Genomic DNA, 22,168 nt, shown 5'->3' with positions numbered 1-22,168 from the left:
GATAGACCTCAAACTGTTTCTGCTCTAAGAAACAAAATTGCATTACATAGAAAGTGGTTCTCAGTACATTTCACTTTCAAACCTAAAATCTCTTCAGATCGGCTCCAAACTGTTACACACTGTGTTTCTGCTCTAAGAAACAAAATAGTAATTACATAGAAAGTGGACATTTCCCTTTCAAACCAAAAATCTCTTCTGATAGACCTCAAACTGTTACAGACTGTGCTTCTGCTCTAAGAAACAAAATTGCATTACATAGAAAGTGGTTCTGAGAACATTTAACTTTCAAACCTAAAATCTCTTCAGATCAGCTCCAAACTTTAACAGACTGTGTTTCTGCTCTAATAAAGGAGATTGCATTACATAGAAAGTGGTTCTGAGAACATTCCATTTTGAAAACACCAATCTCTTCTGATAGACCACAAACTGTTACAAACTGTGTTTCTGCTCTAAGAAACAAAATTGCATTACATAGAAAGTGGTTCTGAGAACATTTCACTTTCAAACCAAAAATCTCTTCTGATAGACCTCAAACTGTTTTTCTGCTCTAAGAAACAAGATTGCATTTCATAGAAAGTGGTTCTGAGAACATTTCTGATAGAGCTCAAGAACATTTCTGATAGAGCTCAAGCTATTACAGACTATTTCTGAACTAAGAAACCAGATTGCATTACATAGAACTGATAGACCTCAAACTGTTACAAACTGTGTTTCTGCTCTAAGAAACAAAATTGCATTACATAGAAAGTGGTACTGGAACATGTAACTTTCAAACCTAAAATCTCTTTAGATCGGCTCATAAATTTTACAGACTGTTTCTGCTCTAATAAAGGAGATTGCATTACATAGAAAGTGGTTCTGAGAACATTTAACTTTCAAACCTAAAATTTCTTCAGTTCAGCTCCAAACTTTAACAGACTGTGTTCTGCTCTAATAAAGGAGATTGCATTACATAGAAAGTGGTTCTGAGAACATTCCACTTTTAAACCAAAAATCTCTTCTGATAGACCTCAAACTGTTACAAACTGTGTTTCTGCTCTAAGAAACAAAATTGCATTACATAGAAAGTGGTTCTGAGAACATTTCACTTTCAAACCGAAAATCTCTTCAGATCGGCTCCTAACTTTTACTGACTTTGTTTCTGCTCTAAGAAACGAGTTTGCATTACATAGAAAGTGGTTCTCAGAACATTTCACTTTCAAACCGAAAATCTCTTCAGATCGGCTCCAAACTGTTACAAACTGTGTTTCTGCTCTAAGAAACAAAATTGCATTACATAGAAAGTGGTTCTGAGAACATTTCACTTTCAAAACTAAAATCTCTTCAGATCGGCTCCTAACTTTTACTGACTTTGTTTCTGCTCTAAGAAACAAGTTTGAATTACATAGAAAGTGGTTCTGAGATCATTTCACTTTCAAAACTAAAATCTCTTCTGATAGACCTCAAACTGTTACAAACTGTGTTTCTGCTCTAAGAAACAAAATTGCATTACATAAAAAGTGGTTCTGAGAACATTTCACTTTCAAACCGAAAATCTCTTCAGATCGGCTCCTAACTTTTACTGACTTTGTTTCTGCTCTAAGAAACGAGTTTGCATTACATAGAAAGTGGTTCTGAGAACATTTAACTTTCAAACCTAAAATTTCTTCAGTTCAGCTCCAAACTTTAACAGACTGTGTTTCTGCTCTAATAAAGGAGATTGCATTACATATAATGTGGTTCTCAGAACATTTCACTTTCAAACCGAAAATCTCTTCAGATCGGCTCCTAACTTTTACTGACTGTGTTTCTGCTCTAAGAAACGAGTTTGCATTACATAGAAAGTGGTTCTGAGAACATTTAACTTTCAAACCTAAAATCTCTTCAGATCAGCTCCAAACTTTAACAGACTGTGTTCTGCTCTAATAAAGGAGATTGCATTACATAGAAAGTGGTTCTGAGAACATTCCACTTTTAAACCAAAAATCTCTTCTGATAGACCTCAAACTGTTACAAACTGTGTTTCTGCTCTAAGAAACAAAATTGCATTACATAGAAAGTGGTTCTGAGAACATTTAACTTTCAAACCTAAAATTTCTACAGTTCAGCTCCAAACTTTAACAGACTGTGTTTCTGCTCTAATAAAGGAGATTGCATTACATATAATGTGGTTCTCAGAACATTTCACTTTCAAACCGAAAATCTCTTCAGATCGGCTCCTAACTTTTACTGACTGTGTTTCTGCTCTAATAAAGGAGATTGCATTACATAGAAAGTGGTTCTGAGAACATTCCACTTTTAAACCAAAAATCTCTTCTGATAGACCTCAAACTGTTACAAACTGTGTTTCAGCTCTAAGAAACAAAATTGCATTACATAGAAAGTGGATATGAGAACATTTCACTTTCAAACCTAAAATCTCTTCAGATCGGCTCCAAAATTTTACAGACTGTTTCTGCTCTTAGAAACAAGATTGCATTACATAGAAAGTGGTTCTGAGAACATTCCACTTTTAAACCATAAATCTCTTCTGATAGACCTCAAACTGTTACAAACTGTGTTTCTGCTCTAAGAAACAAGTTTGCATTACATAGAAAGTGGTTCTGAGAACATTTCACTTTCAAAACTAAAATCTCTTCTGATAGACCTCAAACTGTTACAAACTGTGTTTCTGCTCTAAGAAACAAAATTGCATTACATAGAAAGTGGTTCTGAGAACATTTCACTTTCAAAACTAAAATCTCTTCAGATCGGCTCCTAACTTTTACTGACTTTGTTTCTGCTCTAAGAAACAAGTTTGAATTACATAGAAAGTGGTTCTGAGATCATTTCACTTTCAAAACTAAAATCTCTTCTGATAGACCTCAAACTGTTACAAACTGTGTTTCTGCTCTAAGAAACAAAATTGCATTACATAGAAAGTGGATATGAGAACATTTCCCTTTCAAACCAAAAATCTCTTCTGATAGACCTCAAACTGTTTCTGCTCTAAGAAACAAAATTGCATTACATAGAAAGTGGTTCTCAGTACATTTCACTTTCAAACCTAAAATCTCTTCAGATCGGCTCCAAACTGTTACACACTGTGTTTCTGCTCTAAGAAACAAAATTGCATTACATAGAAAGTGGATATGAGAACATTTCCCTTTCAAACCAAAAATCTCTTCTGATAGACCTCAAACTGTTACAGACTGTGCTTCTGCTCTAAGAAACAAAATTGCATTACATAGAAAGTGATCAGAACATTTCACTTTCAAACCGAAAATCTCTTCAGATCGGCTCCAAACTTTTACTGAGTTTGGTTCTGCTCTAAGAAACAATATTGCATTACATAGAAAGTGGTTCTGAGAACATTTAACTTTCAAACCTAAAATCTCTTCAGATCAGCTCCAAACTTTAACAGACTGTGTTTCTGCTCTAAGAAACAAGTTTGCATTACATAGAAAGTGGTTCTGAGAACATTTCACTTTCAAAACTATAAATCTCTTCAGATCAGATCCAAACTTTAACAGACTGTGTTTCTGCTCTAAGAAACAAGTTTGCATTACATAGAAAGTGGTTCTGAGAACATTTCACTTTCAAAACTATAAATCTCTTCAGATCAGATCCAAACTTTAACAGACTGTGTTTCTGCTCTAATAAAGGAGATTGCATTACATAGAAAGTGGTTCTGAGAACATTCCATTTTGAAAACACCAATCTCTTCTGATAGACCACAAACTGTTACAAACTGTGTTTCTGCTCTAAGAAACAAGTCTGCATTACATAGAAAGTGGTTCTGAGAACATTCCACTTTTAAACCATAAATCTCTTCTGATAGACTTCAAACTGTTACAAACTGTGTTTCTGCTCTAAGAAACAAAATTGCATTACATAGAAAGTGGATATGAGAACATTTCACTTTCAAACCAAAAATCTCTTCTGATAGACCTCAAACTGTTACAAACTGTGTTTCTGCTCTAAGAAACAAAATTGCATTACATAGAAAGTGGTTCTATGTAAACCTAAAATCTCTCAGTTCAGCTCCAAACTTTAACAGACTGTGTTTCTGCTCTAATAAAGGAGATTGCATTACATAGAAAGTGGTTCTGAGAAAATTTCACTTTTAAACAAAAAAATCTCTTCTGATAGACCTCAAACTGTTACAAACTTTGTTTCTGCTCTAAGAAACAAAATTGCATTACATAGAAAGTGGTTCTGAGAACATTTCACTTTCAAAACTAAAATCTCTTCAGATCGGCTCCTAACTTTTACTGACTTTGTTTCTGCTCTAAGAAACAAGTTTGAATTACATAGAAAGTGGTTCTGAGAACATTTCACTTTCAAAACTAAAATCTCTTCTGATAGACCTCAAACTGTTACAAACTGTGTTTCTGCTCTAAGAAACAAAATTGCATTACATAGAAAGTGGATATGAGAACATTTCCCTTTCAAACCAAAAATCTCTTCTGATAGACCTCAAACTGTTTCTGCTCTAAGAAACAAAATTGCATTACATAGAAAGTGGTTCTCAGTACATTTCACTTTCAAACCTAAAATCTCTTCAGATCGGCTCCAAACTGTTACACACTGTGTTTCTGCTCTAAGAAACAAAATAGTAATTACATAGAAAGTGGACATTTCCCTTTCAAACCAAAAATCTCTTCTGATAGACCTCAAACTGTTACAGACTGTGCTTCTGCTCTAAGAAACAAAATTGCATTACATAGAAAGTGGTTCTGAGAACATTTAACTTTCAAACCTAAAATCTCTTCAGATCAGCTCCAAACTTTAACAGACTGTGTTTCTGCTCTAATAAAGGAGATTGCATTACATAGAAAGTGGTTCTGAGAACATTCCATTTTGAAAACACCAATCTCTTCTGATAGACCACAAACTGTTACAAACTGTGTTTCTGCTCTAAGAAACAAAATTGCATTACATAGAAAGTGGTTCTGAGAACATTTCACTTTCAAACCAAAAATCTCTTCTGATAGACCTCAAACTGTTTTTCTGCTCTAAGAAACAAGATTGCATTTCATAGAAAGTGGTTCTGAGAACATTTCTGATAGAGCTCAAGCTATTACAGACTATTTCTGAACTAAGAAACCAGATTGCATTACATAGAACTGATAGACCTCAAACTGTTACAAACTGTGTTTCTGCTCTAAGAAACAAAATTGCATTACATAGAAAGTGGTACTGGAACATGTAACTTTCAAACCTAAAATCTCTTTAGATCGGCTCGTAAATTTTACAGACTGTTTCTGCTCTAATAAAGGAGATTGCATTACATATAATGTGATCAGAACATTTCACTTTCAAACCGAAAATCTCTTCAGATCGGCTCCAAACTTTTACTGAGTTTGGTTCTGCTCTAAGAAACAATATTGCATTACATAGAAAGTGGTTCTGAGAACATTTAACTTTCAAACCTAAAATCTCTTCAGATCAGCTCCAAACTTTAACAGACTGTGTTTCTGCTCTAAGAAAGAACAAGCTCCGATCCCGTATAGGGAGGAGCGAGGCCAAATCGGCCGAAGCCGGAGCGGAAAAGGGAGGGGGGAAATGGGGGGGGGGGGAGGGAGGAGGAGAGGGAACCAATCAGCGAGGGAAAGCCGGGGGGGGTGGGGGGGGGTTTAGGAGAAGAAGGGGAAGCGGAAAGGAAGTCGCCCCTTTTCAAACGGAGACACAGGGAGACAGACGCGACTTGCCTACCTTCCTCTCACGCCGAAAAGTTTCGCCTGCAGGCCACAAGAACCATTCTAGGCAGCCCACCTACAGCGACTTCGCATCTCTCGGAAGCAGGCCCATTGCGACGCCAGCCCATCCACCTTTCTTTGCACTTCTGGTAAGTGTGTAAGGAGTAGGCGGATGAAAAACCGCGGCACCCGCGGCCCTCTAAAGCCCCAATTTCGCCGCCTGTGTTTTTTCTGTCCCTCGCGCCGAGAGAGGAGGGAGGGGGCACCCGCTGGGAGCGAGTGCGGCGCCACGTGGCCCGCCGCCGGCCTTTGTCGTCGCTGCGGTGGACCCCTGCGGGGCTTCCGGACTGCCGCCGGCAAGGGCACACATAAACTAAATAAATTAATAATAAACCGCCGACCGGAATTTCTACCCCTTACTCCGGGAGGTGGGGGGGCCTGGAAGAGCGACCTGCGTTGCCACGTGGGGGCGGCCGAGAAGAGTGAGTGAGGAGCCACGCCGGACACTACTCCCCCCCCATGTACCGACCTCCGTGGGCCATGGCAGCTCCCTAGGGGCTTTGGGGCACCCTCGCCCTCATGGCTAAGAGGCCAGAAAGCCGTGCGGGTCTAAGGGATGCTGGCGGCCGGGTCATGCGCCGTCCCTGATCTGAGGTAGGGTGGCCACGTGGGCCGGGACGCTCCCCCTCCACCGCAAGCATGGCTTCCCTAAAAGCTAATAGACCAGTCAGGTGAGCTTAGCAACCGGTTTTTTCTTCCCTGTTATACTGCAGTCCTTCTAACAGTTAAAACACTTATATAAAAAAAAAAAAAAAAAAAAAGGCTAGCACACCATGTGCATAATTATCAATTGTAGTGAGACATGATTTATTACCCTTGTAATCTATTATTATTATGCTTGGCTGGATTAGTCTAGCACATTCATATCTAATATGGGGCGGTTAATTATTACACGGTCAACCTTTAAATCTAATAACAATATATTTCTTTATTAAGTTTCAGAGTGACTTTAAATCCTATATCAATATATTTCTTTATTAAGTTTCGAGGCAACTAGGCTTTATTTCTTGCCAGCATTCCTCAACAAAGTTATACAGAACATCCTTGTACTAGATCGGGTTTCCACTGCACTTATTCCTGTACTTACAATATTATTCTCTTAGCATTTGTTGTAGCCATGCCAGCTCAGCGTAAGCCAAGATCCAAGCTGCCAGCGCAGAAGAAGCCCGCGGCCAACACACAAAGGAAGAGGACCACACGCGCTGCGACGGCTGCGACGGCTTCTACGGCGGTACAGCCTCAGCAGGAGCTCGCCGACTTAATGTCTGAAGTCCAACAGCAGATAGCCCTGCATGGAGTTAATGCAGTGCGCCAACGTCTATTAGCGGGGCCAGCGGCCGTCCCAGGTGAGCCACTGCAAGCACCAACAGACCAACCACGACAAGTACCACCTGACAACACACAGCAAGATACATTAGTGCCAATACACCCGACTCCTGCCGGAGCACCGGTGCCTTCTACTTCATCGGTTGAACACTTAGCACCACAGAATACCAGCTCTCAGGACCCTGGTAACTCTCACAACACAAGTTGCCCCCCTTTTACGGGGGAGGCTATCCCCTCCACTAGTGGGTCAGTAAGGGACCATTTATCATTAGCTCAAGTCATACGGGAGGCAATAGCCACCTTTGAGAGATCTAACACAACCCCACAATTAGTAATGGCGGGCACATCTTCCCCAGGGGCCCCTGGTGATATTACATGTGGGGTTACCACGCTTGCATCATCAGTCCCTAGGGCTATCAAAGAGAAAATATGGAGGAGAGATTATATCGACATGTTCTCCCTAATACAAAGAGAGCCAGATGAAGACTATTTCGTTGAAACGGATAGGATTTACATCCAGTTAGAGCGGGAAAAAAAACCAAAGATCTATAGATCCTTAGCGAACTGGATATCAGCATTTCACGTATTTATGAGCGTGGTGGTCGAAAGGGAGCCAGATATGAGTCCCTACTTAATCAGATACTCGGACACAATCATTAGGTCACATAAAAAGTTTGGGGGATGGGCGTGGCTAAATTATGATATTAAATTCCGTAAAAGTATGGCCGAGAATAAGTCCATAACATGGAAACATAGAGTTTTTGATCTATGGATGGACGAAATGTCCGCCTTACGCCCATTTCAGCCAGATAGATTTCCCGATAAACTCCCCAGCTGGCCCCCTGGGCCAGTTGAAAGACCTCCAACACAGCCTACATACGTTCATCGACAAGCCGGACCTTACACCGGGAAGCGGGTCTGCCGGCAATACAATAACGGCCATTGCACGTGGCCCAATTGTAAATTTAGACATGTCTGCAACAAATGTGGAGGCACACACCCTGCCGTACACTGCAAAGCAGGGAGAGACCGCAAAAATTCTACTCCACCCGCCCATCCCTACATGGATGGAGCTGGCCCCCTCCCCCATTAAGCCTAACGCCCTGCTCCCGTGGCTCCGGTTATACCCACTGAGGGAGGACGCACGAGCCATAGAAACAGGCTTCACCAAGGGTTTTGCTATACCCTACTCGGGGCCGCTCGCACAAGTTCATAAGCCCCCTAACAACTCTACCTCCTGTTTTGCACACCCTCAAATAGTCCAAGATAAGCTCACAAAAGAGTCACAACTCGGTCGGATAGCCGGCCCCTTCGACCGCCCTCCGTTCTCAAACTTCATTATTTCACCCATCGGCGTCATACCAAAAAAAGAGCCGGGCAAGTTTCGTCTCATCCATAACCTCTCCTACCCGGCGGGGGCGGCAGTTAACGATTTCATAGACCCGGCTTTATGCTCCGTCCAGTACACCTCTCTAGACCAAGCCATTGCATTCATCAAACACTCCGGCCCTTGTACCATGTTAGCAAAAGTAGATATCGAATCAGCTTTTAGGCTTCTGCCAGTACACCCAGATTCATTCCCCCTATTGGGCTTTCGTTGGCAGGGTCAGTTCTATTTTGATAAATGTATGCCCATGGGTTGTTCAGTGTCCTGTGCGTATTTCGAGCAATTCAGCACATTCATCAATTGGGTGTTCAGCCAGTTAACAGCTCAAGGGCTAGCTGTTCATTACTTAGATGATTTCTTATTTATTGCCCAGAGTCGACAAGACTGCGACCATTTGCTGGCTTCCTTCCATCGACTCGCTACCCACTTTGGCATTCCTTTAGCAAATGAAAAAACAGTAGGCCCCGCGAATGTACTCACATTCTTAGGAATAGAGTTAGACGTGATCAACCAGGTCTCCCGCCTCCCTCCAGAAAAAATAGAAAAACTACGCGCGGCTATACACGACATGAGTGCTCGGAAGAAGGCCACATTGCGCCAATTCCAGGAACTCATGGGTTTGTTAGGGTTCGCCACTAGGGTGATCCCCATAGGCAGAGTATTTGCCAGGCGCCTAGCCAGAGCGACATCAGGCGCGACAAAACCTCACCATCACATTAGAATCACGGGAGCTATTAGGGACGATCTCAAAGTATGGGACACATTCCTCACGCAATTTAATGGGCTCGCCTTTTGGCAATCATCTATCGAAACAGCTGACGCATTACAGTTATACACGGACGCAGCGGGCAGTGAGGGACTAGGGATTTACTTTCAAGGGTCATGGTCCTCAGCCCCGTGGCCGACTCAATGGCTTAACTCAGACATCCTCAAAAACATTTCTTTCCTCGAGCTCTTCCCTATTATGGTAGCCTTAACCATATGGGGAGGTCAATTGGCACATAAATCCATTATCTTCAGGTCAGACAATGCAGCGGTGGTCGAAACCATTAACCGTTTGACCGCCAAATCCCTACCCATTATCAACCTATTGAGACACATAGTTCTCTTATGCTTACAGTATAACATTACGATCAAAGCTCAGCACATACCCGGAGCCCAAAATGTTATCGCTGATTCATTATCTCGTTCTAAGATGTTCACCTTCCGGGCGCTGGCCCCAGCAGCAGACCTTCATCCGACTCCGATTCCCACGGAATTATGGCGGTTTGGACCCCCGACGTTTGGAACCTGATGCTTCAGTCGTTATCGAAATCCACACGGCGAAAATATATTCAGCTGTTTGAAGCCTACACGGCGACAGAGACAGATTACACGGTCCACTCCCTTGTACACTTCATCTGTCAATCCAAACTAGCTGGTGCAAAGAGGACTAGGGTGTCGGCCACGCTATCCAGCATTAGTTTCTTCACCGACGCGACAGGCACCCCAAACCCGACTAAGGCCTGCGTGGTGAGACGCATGATGAAGGGTTGGGAGCGTGAGCAAGCATCCCTCCCGGACCGCCGCCTTCCTATATCACTCGACAACCTAGCCATGCTCCTTAAAATATTACCGACAATCTGCCACGATGCATACGAAGTTAATCTCTTCCGCTGTGCCTATACACTCGCTTTCCATGGCGCACTACGAGTCAGTGAACTCGTCCCGGCTTCCAAACGACCGGGAGCGGCCGGCGGTATGTTACTATCCAATGTCCACTTCACTGACTCCACCTTAGACATACGGATACCTCAATCTAAAACCGACCAGTTCGCCAGAGGGGCCTGGCTATCGCTAGCCTCCTCTTCCACACCCCTAGTTTGCCCTCTACACAATCTATTGTGTTACATGGCCAAGAGGCCGGTGAAACCCGGTCTTCTCCTACTGCATTCAAACGGTTCACCTCTTACACGTTTTCAATTCTCTAGAATTTTACTCCTATCCTTCACCAAGTTAGGCATGAAGGACAAACAATTTCGCTCCCATTCATTCCGCATTGGAGCGGCTTCTACTGCCGCCGAGAATGGCTTATCCGACAATCAAATTAAAACCCTTGGGAGATGGAAGTCAAACGCATTTCGGAAGTACATACGGCCATTCTCGGACAACTAAACCTATCAGCTACTAATCTCTTCCATCTGTGCGTTACAGGTATTCAGAAGTACGTTTGGATATGCGGCCACTCCTTTGTGCATTGGGCCCAGAGAAGATCCCTGGTGAGACCAGGGGGTGAGAATCTGGGTTTCCCGATGACCGAAGTAGTGGTCACATGGATGGGCACCAGGGGAATGTTATGGGACCAGCTTATGCCATCGATCCTAGGGGCTCTACGTTCCCGATGCCGTCCACATGCTATCATATTGCATTTGGGCGGCAACGACATCACAGGTACGCACAGTATACAATTAGTCAAAAAAATACAGAGCGACTGTTTATCCTTAGCCGGAATGCTTCCCCACACGATCTTACTGTGGTCCCATATTATACCCCGTTTAGTATGGAAAGGCGCAAGATCTCACACAGCCGTGGAGAGAACGCGCAAGAAATTAAATAAGTGGATGACAAAATTTATGCCCACTGTCCGTGTTTTAACATTAACACATGACTTGCTCGAAGACAGCTGTCCAGGCCTGTACCGGCCAGACGGAGTTCACCTCTCTGACATCGGACTGGATATATTTACCTGTGCAATACAGGATGGCATAGACGCTATGTTAATGCGTGCGGGGCCGCAGCCATGACACTTGGGGGGAACCCGCGATAAGCGAGGTTTCGCTATCACGGGTAGTGGCAGGTAAGCACAGCTTATGGGGAGAAGGCTGACATCTTTACAGTGGTTAAGACATGGGGCACGTCGCCTTGCTTGGACGGCAGGGGGCCAGGCCATGATCTTCGCAACAAGGTACCGCTGATGAGGGGACACCTCCTTGAACGGGAAGGGTCCGGCGAGCTGGGGAAGCTTGTGACGGCGCCCCCCATTGTGCGGAATAGAGAGCCAGATGCTGTGCGCCTGACCAGCAGTTACTGATATGTTGCCTGGTGATGTACATTGTGTGTTATGCCATGTTCTGAAGTGCGGTTACAGTGTACAGTTCATCACCGTTCATGCTTGACTATAATGTTACGTTGATAAGTTTGATAACAGTTTATGTAATAGTGCTGTATGGCTGCGGCCAAATAAATTCCACTTGAGTTGACAAAAGCCTGAGTGTCATCATTGTACCACGATAGACCATGAAAGGTAAGCGCAACAGTGCTGAGTGCACGATTTGAGAACAAGCTCCGATCCCGTATAGGGAGGAGCGAGGCCAAATCGGCCGAAGCCGGAGCGGAAAAGGGAGGGGGGAAATGGGGGGGGGGGGGGGAGGGAGGAGGAGAGGGAACCAATCAGCGAGGGAAAGCCGGGGGGGGGGGGGGGGGGGTTTAGGAGAAGAAGGGGAAGCGGAAAGGAAGTCGCCCCTTTTCAAACGGAGACACAGGGAGACAGACGCGACTTCCCGCCCGCCCACCCTTCACTACAGTCGCAGCCAGTCAGCAGGCAGGGCAGGTAAGCACAGCTTATGGGGAGAAGGCTGACATCTTTACAGTGGTTAAGACATGGGGCACGTCGCCTTGCTTGGACGGCAGGGGGCCATGCCATGATCTTCGCAACAAGGTACCGCTGATGAGGGGACACCTCCTTGAACGGGAAGGGTCCGGCGAGCTGAGGAAGCTTGTGACGGCGCCCCCCATTGTGCGGAATAGAGAGCCAGATGCTGTGCGCCTGACCAGCAGTTACTGATATGTTGCCTGGTGATGTACATTGTGTGTTATGCCATGTTCTGAAGTGCGGTTACAGTGTACAGTTCATCACCGTTCATGCTTGACTATAATGTTACGTTGATAAGTTTGATAACAGTTTATGTAATAGTGCTGTATGGCTGCGGCCAAATAAATTCCACTTGAGTTGACAAAAGCCTGAGTGTCATCATTGTACCACGATAGACCATGAAAGGTAAGCGCAACAGTGCTGAGTGCACGATTTGACAAGTTTGCATTACATAGAAAGTGGTTCTGAGAACATTTCACTTTCAAAACTATAAATCTCTTCAGATCAGATCCAAACTTTAACAGACTGTGTTTCTGCTCTAAGAAACAAGTTTGCATTACATAGAAAGTGGTTCTGAGAACATTTCACTTTCAAAACTATAAATCTCTTCAGATCAGATCCAAACTTTAACAGACTGTGTTTCTGCTCTAATAAAGGAGATTGCATTACATATAATGTGGTTCTCAGAACATTTCACTTTCAAACCGAAAATCTCTTCAGATCGGCTCCTAACTTTTACTGACTTTGTTTCAGCTCTAAGAAACAAGTCTGCATTACATAGAAAGTGGTTCTGAGAACATTCCACTTTTAAACCACAAATCTCTTCTGTTAGACCTCAAACTGTTACAAACTGTGTTTCTGCTCTAAGAAACAAAATTGCATTACATAGAAAGTGGTTCTGAGAACATTTCACTTTCAAACCGAAAATCTCTTCAGATCGGCTCCTAACTTTTACTGACTTTGTTTCTGCTCTAAGAAACGAGTTTGCATTACATAGAAAGTGGTTCTGAGAACATTTAACTTTCAAACCTAAAATCTCTTCAGATCAGCTCCAAACTTTAACAGACTGTGTTTCTGCTCTAATAAAGGAGATTGCATTACATAGAAAGTGGTTCTGAGAACATTCCACTTTTAAACCAAAAATCTCTTCTGATAGAACTCAAACTGTTACAAACTGTGTTTCTGCTCTAAGAAACAAAATTGCATTACATAGAAAGTGGTTCTGAGAACATTTCACTTTCAAACCGAAAATCTCTTCAGATCGGCTCCTAACTTTTACTGACTTTAAGAAACGAGTTTGCATTACATAGAAAGTGGTTCTGAGAACATTTAACTTTCAAACCTAAAATTTCTTCAGTTCAGCTCCAAACTTTAACAGACTGTGTTTCTGCTCTAATAAAGGAGATTGCATTACATATAATGTGGTTCTCAGAACATTTCACTTTCAAACCGAAAATCTCTTCAGATCGGCTCCTAACTTTTACTGACTTTGTTTCTGCTCTAAGAAACAAAATTGCATTACATAGAAAGTGGTTCTCAGTACATTTCACTTTCAAACCTAAAATCTCTTCAGATCGGCTCCAAACTGTTACACACTGTGTTTCTGCTCTAAGAAACAAAATTGCATTACATAGAAAGTGGATATGAGAACATTTCCCTTTCAAACCAAAAATCTCTTCTGATAGACCTCAAACTGTTACAGACTGTGCTTCTGCTCTAAGAAACAAAATTGCATTACATAGAAAGTGGATATGAGAACATTTCCCTTTCAAACCAAAAATCTCTTCTGATAGACCTCAAACTGTTACAGACTGTGTTTCTGCTCTAAGAAACAAAATTGCATTACATAGTAAGTGGTTCTCAGTACATTTCACTTTCAAACCTAAAATCTCTTCAGATCGGCTCCAAACTGTTACACACTGTGTTTCTGCTCTAAGAAACAAAATTGCATTACATAGAAAGTGGATATGAGAACATTTCCCTTTCAAACAAAAAATCTCTTCTGATAGACCTCAAACTGTTACAAACTGTGTTTCTGCTCTAAGAAACAAAATTGCATTACATAGAAAGTGGATATGAGAACATTTCACTTTCAAACCAAAAATCTCTTCTGATAGACCTCAAACTGTTACAAACTGTGTTTCTGCTCTAAGAAACAAAATTGCATTACATAGAAAGTGGTTCTGAGAACATTTAACCTAAAATCTCTTCAGATCAGCTCCAAACTTTAACAGACTGTGTTTCTGCTCTAATAAAGGAGATTGCATTACATATAATGTGGTTCTCAGAACATTTCACTTTCAAACCGAAAATCTCTTCAGATCGGCTCCTAACTTTTACTGACTGTGTTTCTGCTCTAAGAAACGAGTTTGCATTACATAGAAAGTGGTTCTGAGAACATTTAACTTTCAAACCTAAAATCTCTTCAGATCAGCTCCAAACTTTAACAGACTGTGTTCTGCTCTAATAAAGGAGATTGCATTACATAGAAAGTGGTTCTGAGAACATTCCACTTTTAAACCAAAAATCTCTTCTGATAGACCTCAAACTGTTACAAACTGTGTTTCTGCTCTAAGAAACAAAATTGCATTACATAGAAAGTGGTTCTGAGAACATTTCACTTTCAAACCGAAAATCTCTTCAGATCGGCTCCTAACTTTTACTGACTTTGTTTCTGCTCTAAGAAACGAGTTTGCATTACATAGAAAGTGGTTCTGAGAACATTTAACTTTCAAACCTAAAATTTCTACAGTTCAGCTCCAAACTTTAACAGACTGTGTTTCTGCTCTAATAAAGGAGATTGCATTACATATAATGTGGTTCTCAGAACATTTCACTTTCAAACCGAAAATCTCTTCAGATCGGCTCCTAACTTTTACTGACTGTGTTTCTGCTCTAATAAAGGAGATTGCATTACATAGAAAGTGGTTCTGAGAACATTCCACTTTTAAACCAAAAATCTCTTCTGATAGACCTCAAACTGTTACAAACTGTGTTTCAGCTCTAAGAAACAAAATTGCATTACATAGAAAGTGGATATGAGAACATTTCACTTTCAAACCTAAAATCTCTTCAGATCGGCTCCAAAATTTTACAGACTGTTTCTGCTCTTAGAAACAAGATTGCATTACATAGAAAGTGGTTCTGAGAACATTCCACTTTTAAACCATAAATCTCTTCTGATAGACCTCAAACTGTTACAAACTGTGTTTCTGCTCTAAGAAACAAGTTTGCATTACATAGAAAGTGGTTCTGAGAACATTTCACTTTCAAAACTAAAATCTCTTCTGATAGACCTCAAACTGTTACAAACTGTGTTTCTGCTCTAAGAAACAAAATTGCATTACATAGAAAGTGGTTCTGAGAACATTTCACTTTCAAAACTAAAATCTCTTCAGATCGGCTCCTAACTTTTACTGACTTTGTTTCTGCTCTAAGAAACAAGTTTGAATTACATAGAAAGTGGTTCTGAGAACATTTCACTTTCAAAACTAAAATCTCTTCTGATAGACCTCAAACTGTTACAAACTGTGTTTCTGCTCTAAGAAACAAAATTGCATTACATAGAAAGTGGATATGAGAACATTTCCCTTTCAAACCAAAAATCTCTTCTGATAGACCTCAAACTGTTTCTGCTCTAAGAAACAAAATTGCATTACATAGAAAGTGGTTCTCAGTACATTTCACTTTCAAACCTAAAATCTCTTCAGATCGGCTCCAAACTGTTACACACTGTGTTTCTGCTCTAAGAAACAAAATAGTAATTACATAGAAAGTGGATATGAGAACATTTCCCTTTCAAACCAAAAATCTCTTCTGATAGACCTCAAACTGTTACAGACTGTGCTTCTGCTCTAAGAAACAAAATTGCATTACATAGAAAGTGGTTCTGAGAACATTTAACTTTCAAACCTAAAATCTCTTCAGATCAGCTCCAAACTTTAACAGACTGTGTTTCTGCTCTAATAAAGGAGATTGCATTACATAGAAAGTGGTTCTGAGAACATTCCATTTTGAAAACACCAATCTCTTCTGATAGACCACAAACTGTTACAAACTGTGTTTCTGCTCTAAGAAACAAAATTGCATTACATAGAAAGTGGTTCTGAGAACATTTCACTTTCAAACCAAAAATCTCTTCTGATAGACCTCAAACTGTGTTTCTGCTCTAAGAAACAAGATTGCATTTCATAGAAAGTGGTTCTGAGAACATTTCTGATAGAGCTCAAGAACATTTCTGATAGAGCTCAAGCTATTACAGACTATTTCTGAACTAAGAAACCAGATTGCATTACATAGAACTGATAGACCTCAAACTGTTACAAACTGTGTTTCTGCTCTAAGAAACAAAATTGCATTACATAGAAAGTGGTACTGGAACATGTAACTTTCAAACCTAAAATCTCTTTAGATCGGCTCGTAAATTTTACAGACTGTTTCTGCTCTAATAAAGGAGATTGCATTACATATAATGTGATCAGAACATTTCACTTTCAAACCGAAAATCTCTTCAGATCGGCTCCAAACTTTTACTGAGTTTGGTTCTGCTCTAAGAAACAATATTGCATTACATAGAAAGTGGTTCTGAGAACATTTAACTTTCAAACCTAAAATCTCTTCAGATCAGCTCCAAACTTTAACAGACTGTGTTTCTGCTCTAATAAAGGAGATTGCATTACATAGAAAGTGGTTCTGAGAACATTCCACTTTTAAACCAAAAATCTCTTCTGATAGACCTCAAACTGTTACAAACTGTGTTTCTGCTCTAAGAAACAAATTTGCATTACATAGAAAGTGGTTCTGAGAACATTTCACTTTCAAACCGATAAATCTCTTCAGATCGGCTCCTAACTTTTACTGACTTTGTTTCTGCTCTAAGAAACGAGTTTGCATTACATAGAAAGTGGTTCTGAGAACATTTAACTTTCAAACCTATAAATCTCTACAGATTCAGCTCCAAACTTTAACAGACTGTGTTTCTGCTCTAATAAAGGAGATTGCATTACATATAATGTGGTTCTCAGAACATTTCACTTTCAAACCGAAAATCTCTTCAGATCGGCTCCTAACTTTTACTGACTGTGTTTCATGCTCTAATAAAGGAGATTGCATTAAATAGAAAGTGGTTCTGAGAACATTCCACTTTTAAACCATAAATCTCTTCTGATAGACTTCAAACTGTTACAAACTGTGTTTCTGCTCTAAGAAACAAAATTGCATTCCATAGAAAGTGGATATGAGAACATTTCACTTTCAAACCAAAAATCTCTTCTAGATCGGCTCCTAACTTTACTGACTTGTTTCTGCTCTAAGAAACAAATTTGCATTACATAGAAAGTGGTTCTCAGTACATTTCACTTTCAAACCTAAAAGTCTCTTCTAGATCGGCTCAAACTGTTACACTGTGTTTCTGCTCTAAGAAACAAAATTGCATTACATAGAAAGTGGTTCTGAGAACATTTCACTTTCAAACCAAAAATCTCTTCTGATAGACCTCAAACTGTTACAGACTGTGCTTCTGCTCTAAGAAACAAAATTGCATTACATAGAAAGTGGTTCTGAGAACATTTAACTTTCAAACCTAAAATCTCTTCAGATCAGCTCCAAACTTTAACAGACTGTGTTTCTGCTCTAATAAAGGAGATTGCATTACATATAAAGTGGTTCTGAGAACATTTCACTTTCAAACCGAAAATCTCTTCAGATCGGCTTTAAGAAACGAGTTTGCATTACATAGAAAGTGGTTCTGAGAACATTTAACTTTCAAACCTAAAATTTCTTCAGTTCAGCTCCAAACTTTAACAGACTGTGTTTCTGCTCTAATAAAGGAGATTGCATTACATATAATGTGGTTCTCAGAACATTTCACTTTCAAACCGAAAATCTCTTCAGATCGGCTCCTAACTTTTACTGACTTTGTTTCTGCTCTAAGAAACAAAATTGCATTACATAGAAAGTGGTTCTCAGTACATTTCACTTTCAAACCTAAAATCTCTTCAGATCGGCTCCAAACTGTTACACACTGTGTTTCTGCTCTAAGAAACAAAATTGCATTACATAGAAAGTGGATATGAGAACATTTCCCTTTCAAACCAAAAATCTCTTCTGATAGACCTCAAACTGTTACAGACTGTGCTTCTGCTCTAAGAAACAAAATTGCATTACATAGAAAGTGGATATGAGAACATTTCCCTTTCAAACCAAAAATCTCTTCTGATAGACCTCAAACTGTTACAGACTGTGTTTCTGCTCTAAGAAACAAAATTGCATTACATAGTAAGTGGTTCTCAGTACATTTCACTTTCAAACCTAAAATCTCTTCAGATCGGCTCCAAACTGTTACACACTGTGTTTCTGCTCTAAGAAACAAAATTGCATTACATAGAAAGTGGATATGAGAACATTTCCCTTTCAAACAAAAAATCTCTTCTGATAGACCTCAAACTGTTACAAACTGTGTTTCTGCTCTAAGAAACAAAATTGCATTACATAGAAAGTGGATATGAGAACATTTCACTTTCAAACCAAAAATCTCTTCTGATAGACCTCAAACTGTTACAAACTGTGTTTCTGCTCTAAGAAACAAAATTGCATTACATAGAAAGTGGTTCTCAGTACATTTCACTTTCAAACCTAAAATCTCTTCAGATCGGCTCCAAACTGTTACACACTGTGTTTCTGCTCTAAGAAACAAAATTGCATTACATAGAAAGTGGATATGAGAACATTTCCCTTTCAAACCAAAAATCTCTTCTGATAGACCTCAAACTGTTACAGACTGTGCTTCTGCTCTAAGAAACAAAATTGCATTACATAGAAAGTGGTTCTGAGAACATTTCCCTTTCAAACCAAAAATCTCTTCTGATAGACCTCAAACTGTTACAGACTGTGTTTCTGCTCTAAGAAACAAAATTGCATTACATAGTAAGTGGTTCTCAGTACATTTCACTTTCAAACCTAAAATCTCTTCAGATCGGCTCCAAACTGTTACACACTGTGTTTCTGCTCTAAGAAACAAAATTGCATTACATAGAAAGTGGATATGAGAACATTTCCCTTTCAAACAAAAAATCTCTTCTGATAGACCTCAAACTGTTACAAACTGTGTTTCTGCTCTAAGAAACAAAATTGCATTACATAGAAAGTGGTTCTGAGAACATTTAACCTAAAATCTCTTCAGATCAGCTCCAAACTTTAACAGACTGTGTTTCTGCTCTAATAAAGGAGATTGCATTACATATAATGTGGTTCTCAGAACATTTCACTTTCAAACCGAAAATCTCTTCAGATCGGCTCCTAACTTTTACTGACTGTGTTTCTGCTCTAAGAAACGAGTTTGCATTACATAGAAAGTGGTTCTGAGAACATTTAACTTTCAAACCTAAAATCTCTTCAGATCAGCTCCAAACTTTAACAGACTGTGTTCTGCTCTAATAAAGGAGATTGCATTACATAGAAAGTGGTTCTGAGAACATTCCACTTTTAAACCAAAAATCTCTTCTGATAGACCTCAAACTGTTACAAACTGTGTTTCTGCTCTAAGAAACAAAATTGCATTACATAGAAAGTGGTTCTGAGAACATTTCACTTTCAAACCGAAAATCTCTTCAGATCGGCTCCTAACTTTTACTGACTTTGTTTCTGCTCTAAGAAACGAGTTTGCATTACATAGAAAGTGGTTCTGAGAACATTTAACTTTCAAACCTAAAATTTCTACAGTTCAGCTCCAAACTTTAACAGACTGTGTTTCTGCTCTAATAAAGGAGATTGCATTACATATAATGTGGTTCTCAGAACATTTCACTTTCAAACCGAAAATCTCTTCAGATCGGCTCCTAACTTTTACTGACTGTGTTTCTGCTCTAATAAAGGAGATTGCATTACATAGAAAGTGGTTCTGAGAACATTCCACTTTTAAACCAAAAATCTCTTCTGATAGACCTCAAACTGTTACAAACTGTGTTTCAGCTCTAAGAAACAAAATTGCATTACATAGAAAGTGGATATGAGAACATTTCACTTTCAAACCTAAAATCTCTTCAGATCGGCTCCAAAATTTTACAGACTGTTTCTGCTCTTAGAAACAAGATTGCATTACATAGAAAGTGGTTCTGAGAACATTCCACTTTTAAACCATAAATCTCTTCTGATAGACCTCAAACTGTTACAAACTGTGTTTCTGCTCTAAGAAACAAGTTTGCATTACATAGAAAGTGGTTCTGAGAACATTTCACTTTCAAAACTAAAATCTCTTCTGATAGACCTCAAACTGTTACAAACTGTGTTTCTGCTCTAAGAAACAAAATTGCATTACATAGAAAGTGGTTCTGAGAACATTTCACTTTTAAACAAAAAAATCTCTTCTGATAGACCTCAAACTGTTACAAACTTTGTTTCTGCTCTAAGAAACAAAATTGCATTACATAGAAAGTGGTTCTGAGAACATTTCACTTTCAAAACTAAAATCTCTTCAGATCGGCTCCTAACTTTTACTGACTTTGTTTCTGCTCTAAGAAACAAGTTTGAATTACATAGAAAGTGGTTCTCAGTACATTTCACTTTCAAACCTAAAATCTCTTCAGATCGGCTCCAAACTGTTACACACTGTGTTTCTGCTCTAAGAAACAAAATAGTAATTACATAGAAAGTGGATATGAGAACATTTCCCTTTCAAACCAAAAATCTCTTCTGATAGACCTCAAACTGTTACAGACTGTGCTTCTGCTCTAAGAAACAAAATTGCATTACATAGAAAGTGGTTCTGAGAACATTTAACTTTCAAACCTAAAATCTCTTCAGATCAGCTCCAAACTTTAACAGACTGTGTTTCTGCTCTAATAAAGGAGATTGCATTACATAGAAAGTGGTTCTGAGAACATTCCATTTTGAAAACACCAATCTCTTCTGATAGACCACAAACTGTTACAAACTGTGTTTCTGCTCTAAGAAACAAAATTGCATTACATAGAAAGTGGTTCTGAGAACATTTCACTTTCAAACCAAAAATCTCTTCTGATAGACCTCAAACTGTTTTTCTGCTCTAAGAAACAAGATTGCATTTCATAGAAAGTGGTTCTGAGAACATTTCTGATAGAGCTCAAGAACATTTCTGATAGAGCTCAAGCTATTACAGACTATTTCTGAACTAAGAAACCAGATTGCATTACATAGAACTGATAGACCTCAAACTGTTACAAACTGTGTTTCTGCTCTAAGAAACAAAATTGCATTACATAGAAAGTGGTACTGGAACATGTAACTTTCAAACCTAAAATCTCTTTAGATCGGCTCGTAAATTTTACAGACTGTTTCTGCTCTAATAAAGGAGATTGCATTACATATAATGTGATCAGAACATTTCACTTTCAAACCGAAAATCTCTTCAGATCGGCTCCAAACTTTTACTGAGTTTGGTTCTGCTCTAAGAAACAATATTGCATTACATAGAAAGTGGTTCTGAGAACATTTAACTTTCAAACCTAAAATCTCTTCAGATCAGCTCCAAACTTTAACAGACTGTGTTTCTGCTCTAAGAAACAAGTTTGCATTACATAGAAAGTGGTTCTGAGAACATTTCACTTTCAAAACTATAAATCTCTTCAGATCAGATCCAAACTTTAACAGACTGTGTTTCTGCTCTAAGAAACAAGTTTGCATTACATAGAAAGTGGTTCTGAGAACATTCCACTTTTAAACCACAAATCTCTTCTGTTAGACCTCAAACTGTTACAAACTGTGTTTCTGCTCTAAGAAACAAAATTGCATTACATAGAAAGTGGTTCTGAGAACATTTCACTTTCAAACCGAAAATCTCTTCAGATCGGCTCCTAACTTTTACTGACTTTGTTTCTGCTCTAAGAAACGAGTTTGCATTACATAGAAAGTGGTTCTGAGAACATTTAACTTTCAAACCTAAAATCTCTTCAGATCAGCTCCAAACTTTAACAGACTGTGTTTCTGCTCTAATAAAGGAGATTGCATTACATAGAAAGTGGTTCTGAGAACATTTCACTTTCAAACCGAAAATCTCTTCAGATCGGCTCCTAACTTTTACTGACTTTGTTTCTGCTCTAAGAAACGAGTTTGCATTACATAGAAAGTGGT

General features: G+C 39.7%; 1 protein-coding gene across 1 annotated transcript; it reads left to right on the top strand.

Moving 5' to 3' along the window:
* Positions 1 to 5,646: 5,646 nt before the first annotated feature.
* On the top strand, positions 5,647 to 11,045 carry LOC117352501. The gene is made up of 2 exons (XM_033928957.1): positions 5,647 to 5,809; positions 6,824 to 11,045. Exon 2 carries the CDS (start codon positions 6,838 to 6,840, stop codon positions 8,137 to 8,139), a length of 1,302 nt encoding a protein of 433 aa, XP_033784848.1. The 5' UTR covers positions 5,647 to 5,809; positions 6,824 to 6,837; the 3' UTR covers positions 8,140 to 11,045.
* Positions 11,046 to 22,168: the final 11,123 nt, after the last annotated feature.

The sequence above is a fragment of the Geotrypetes seraphini genome, unplaced genomic scaffold, assembly GCF_902459505.1.
Source record: "Geotrypetes seraphini unplaced genomic scaffold, aGeoSer1.1, whole genome shotgun sequence".
NCBI lineage: Eukaryota > Metazoa > Chordata > Amphibia > Gymnophiona > Dermophiidae > Geotrypetes > Geotrypetes seraphini.
The sequence above is the reverse complement of the archived record's forward strand: the minus strand, read 5'-3'. Positions and strand labels throughout refer to the sequence as shown.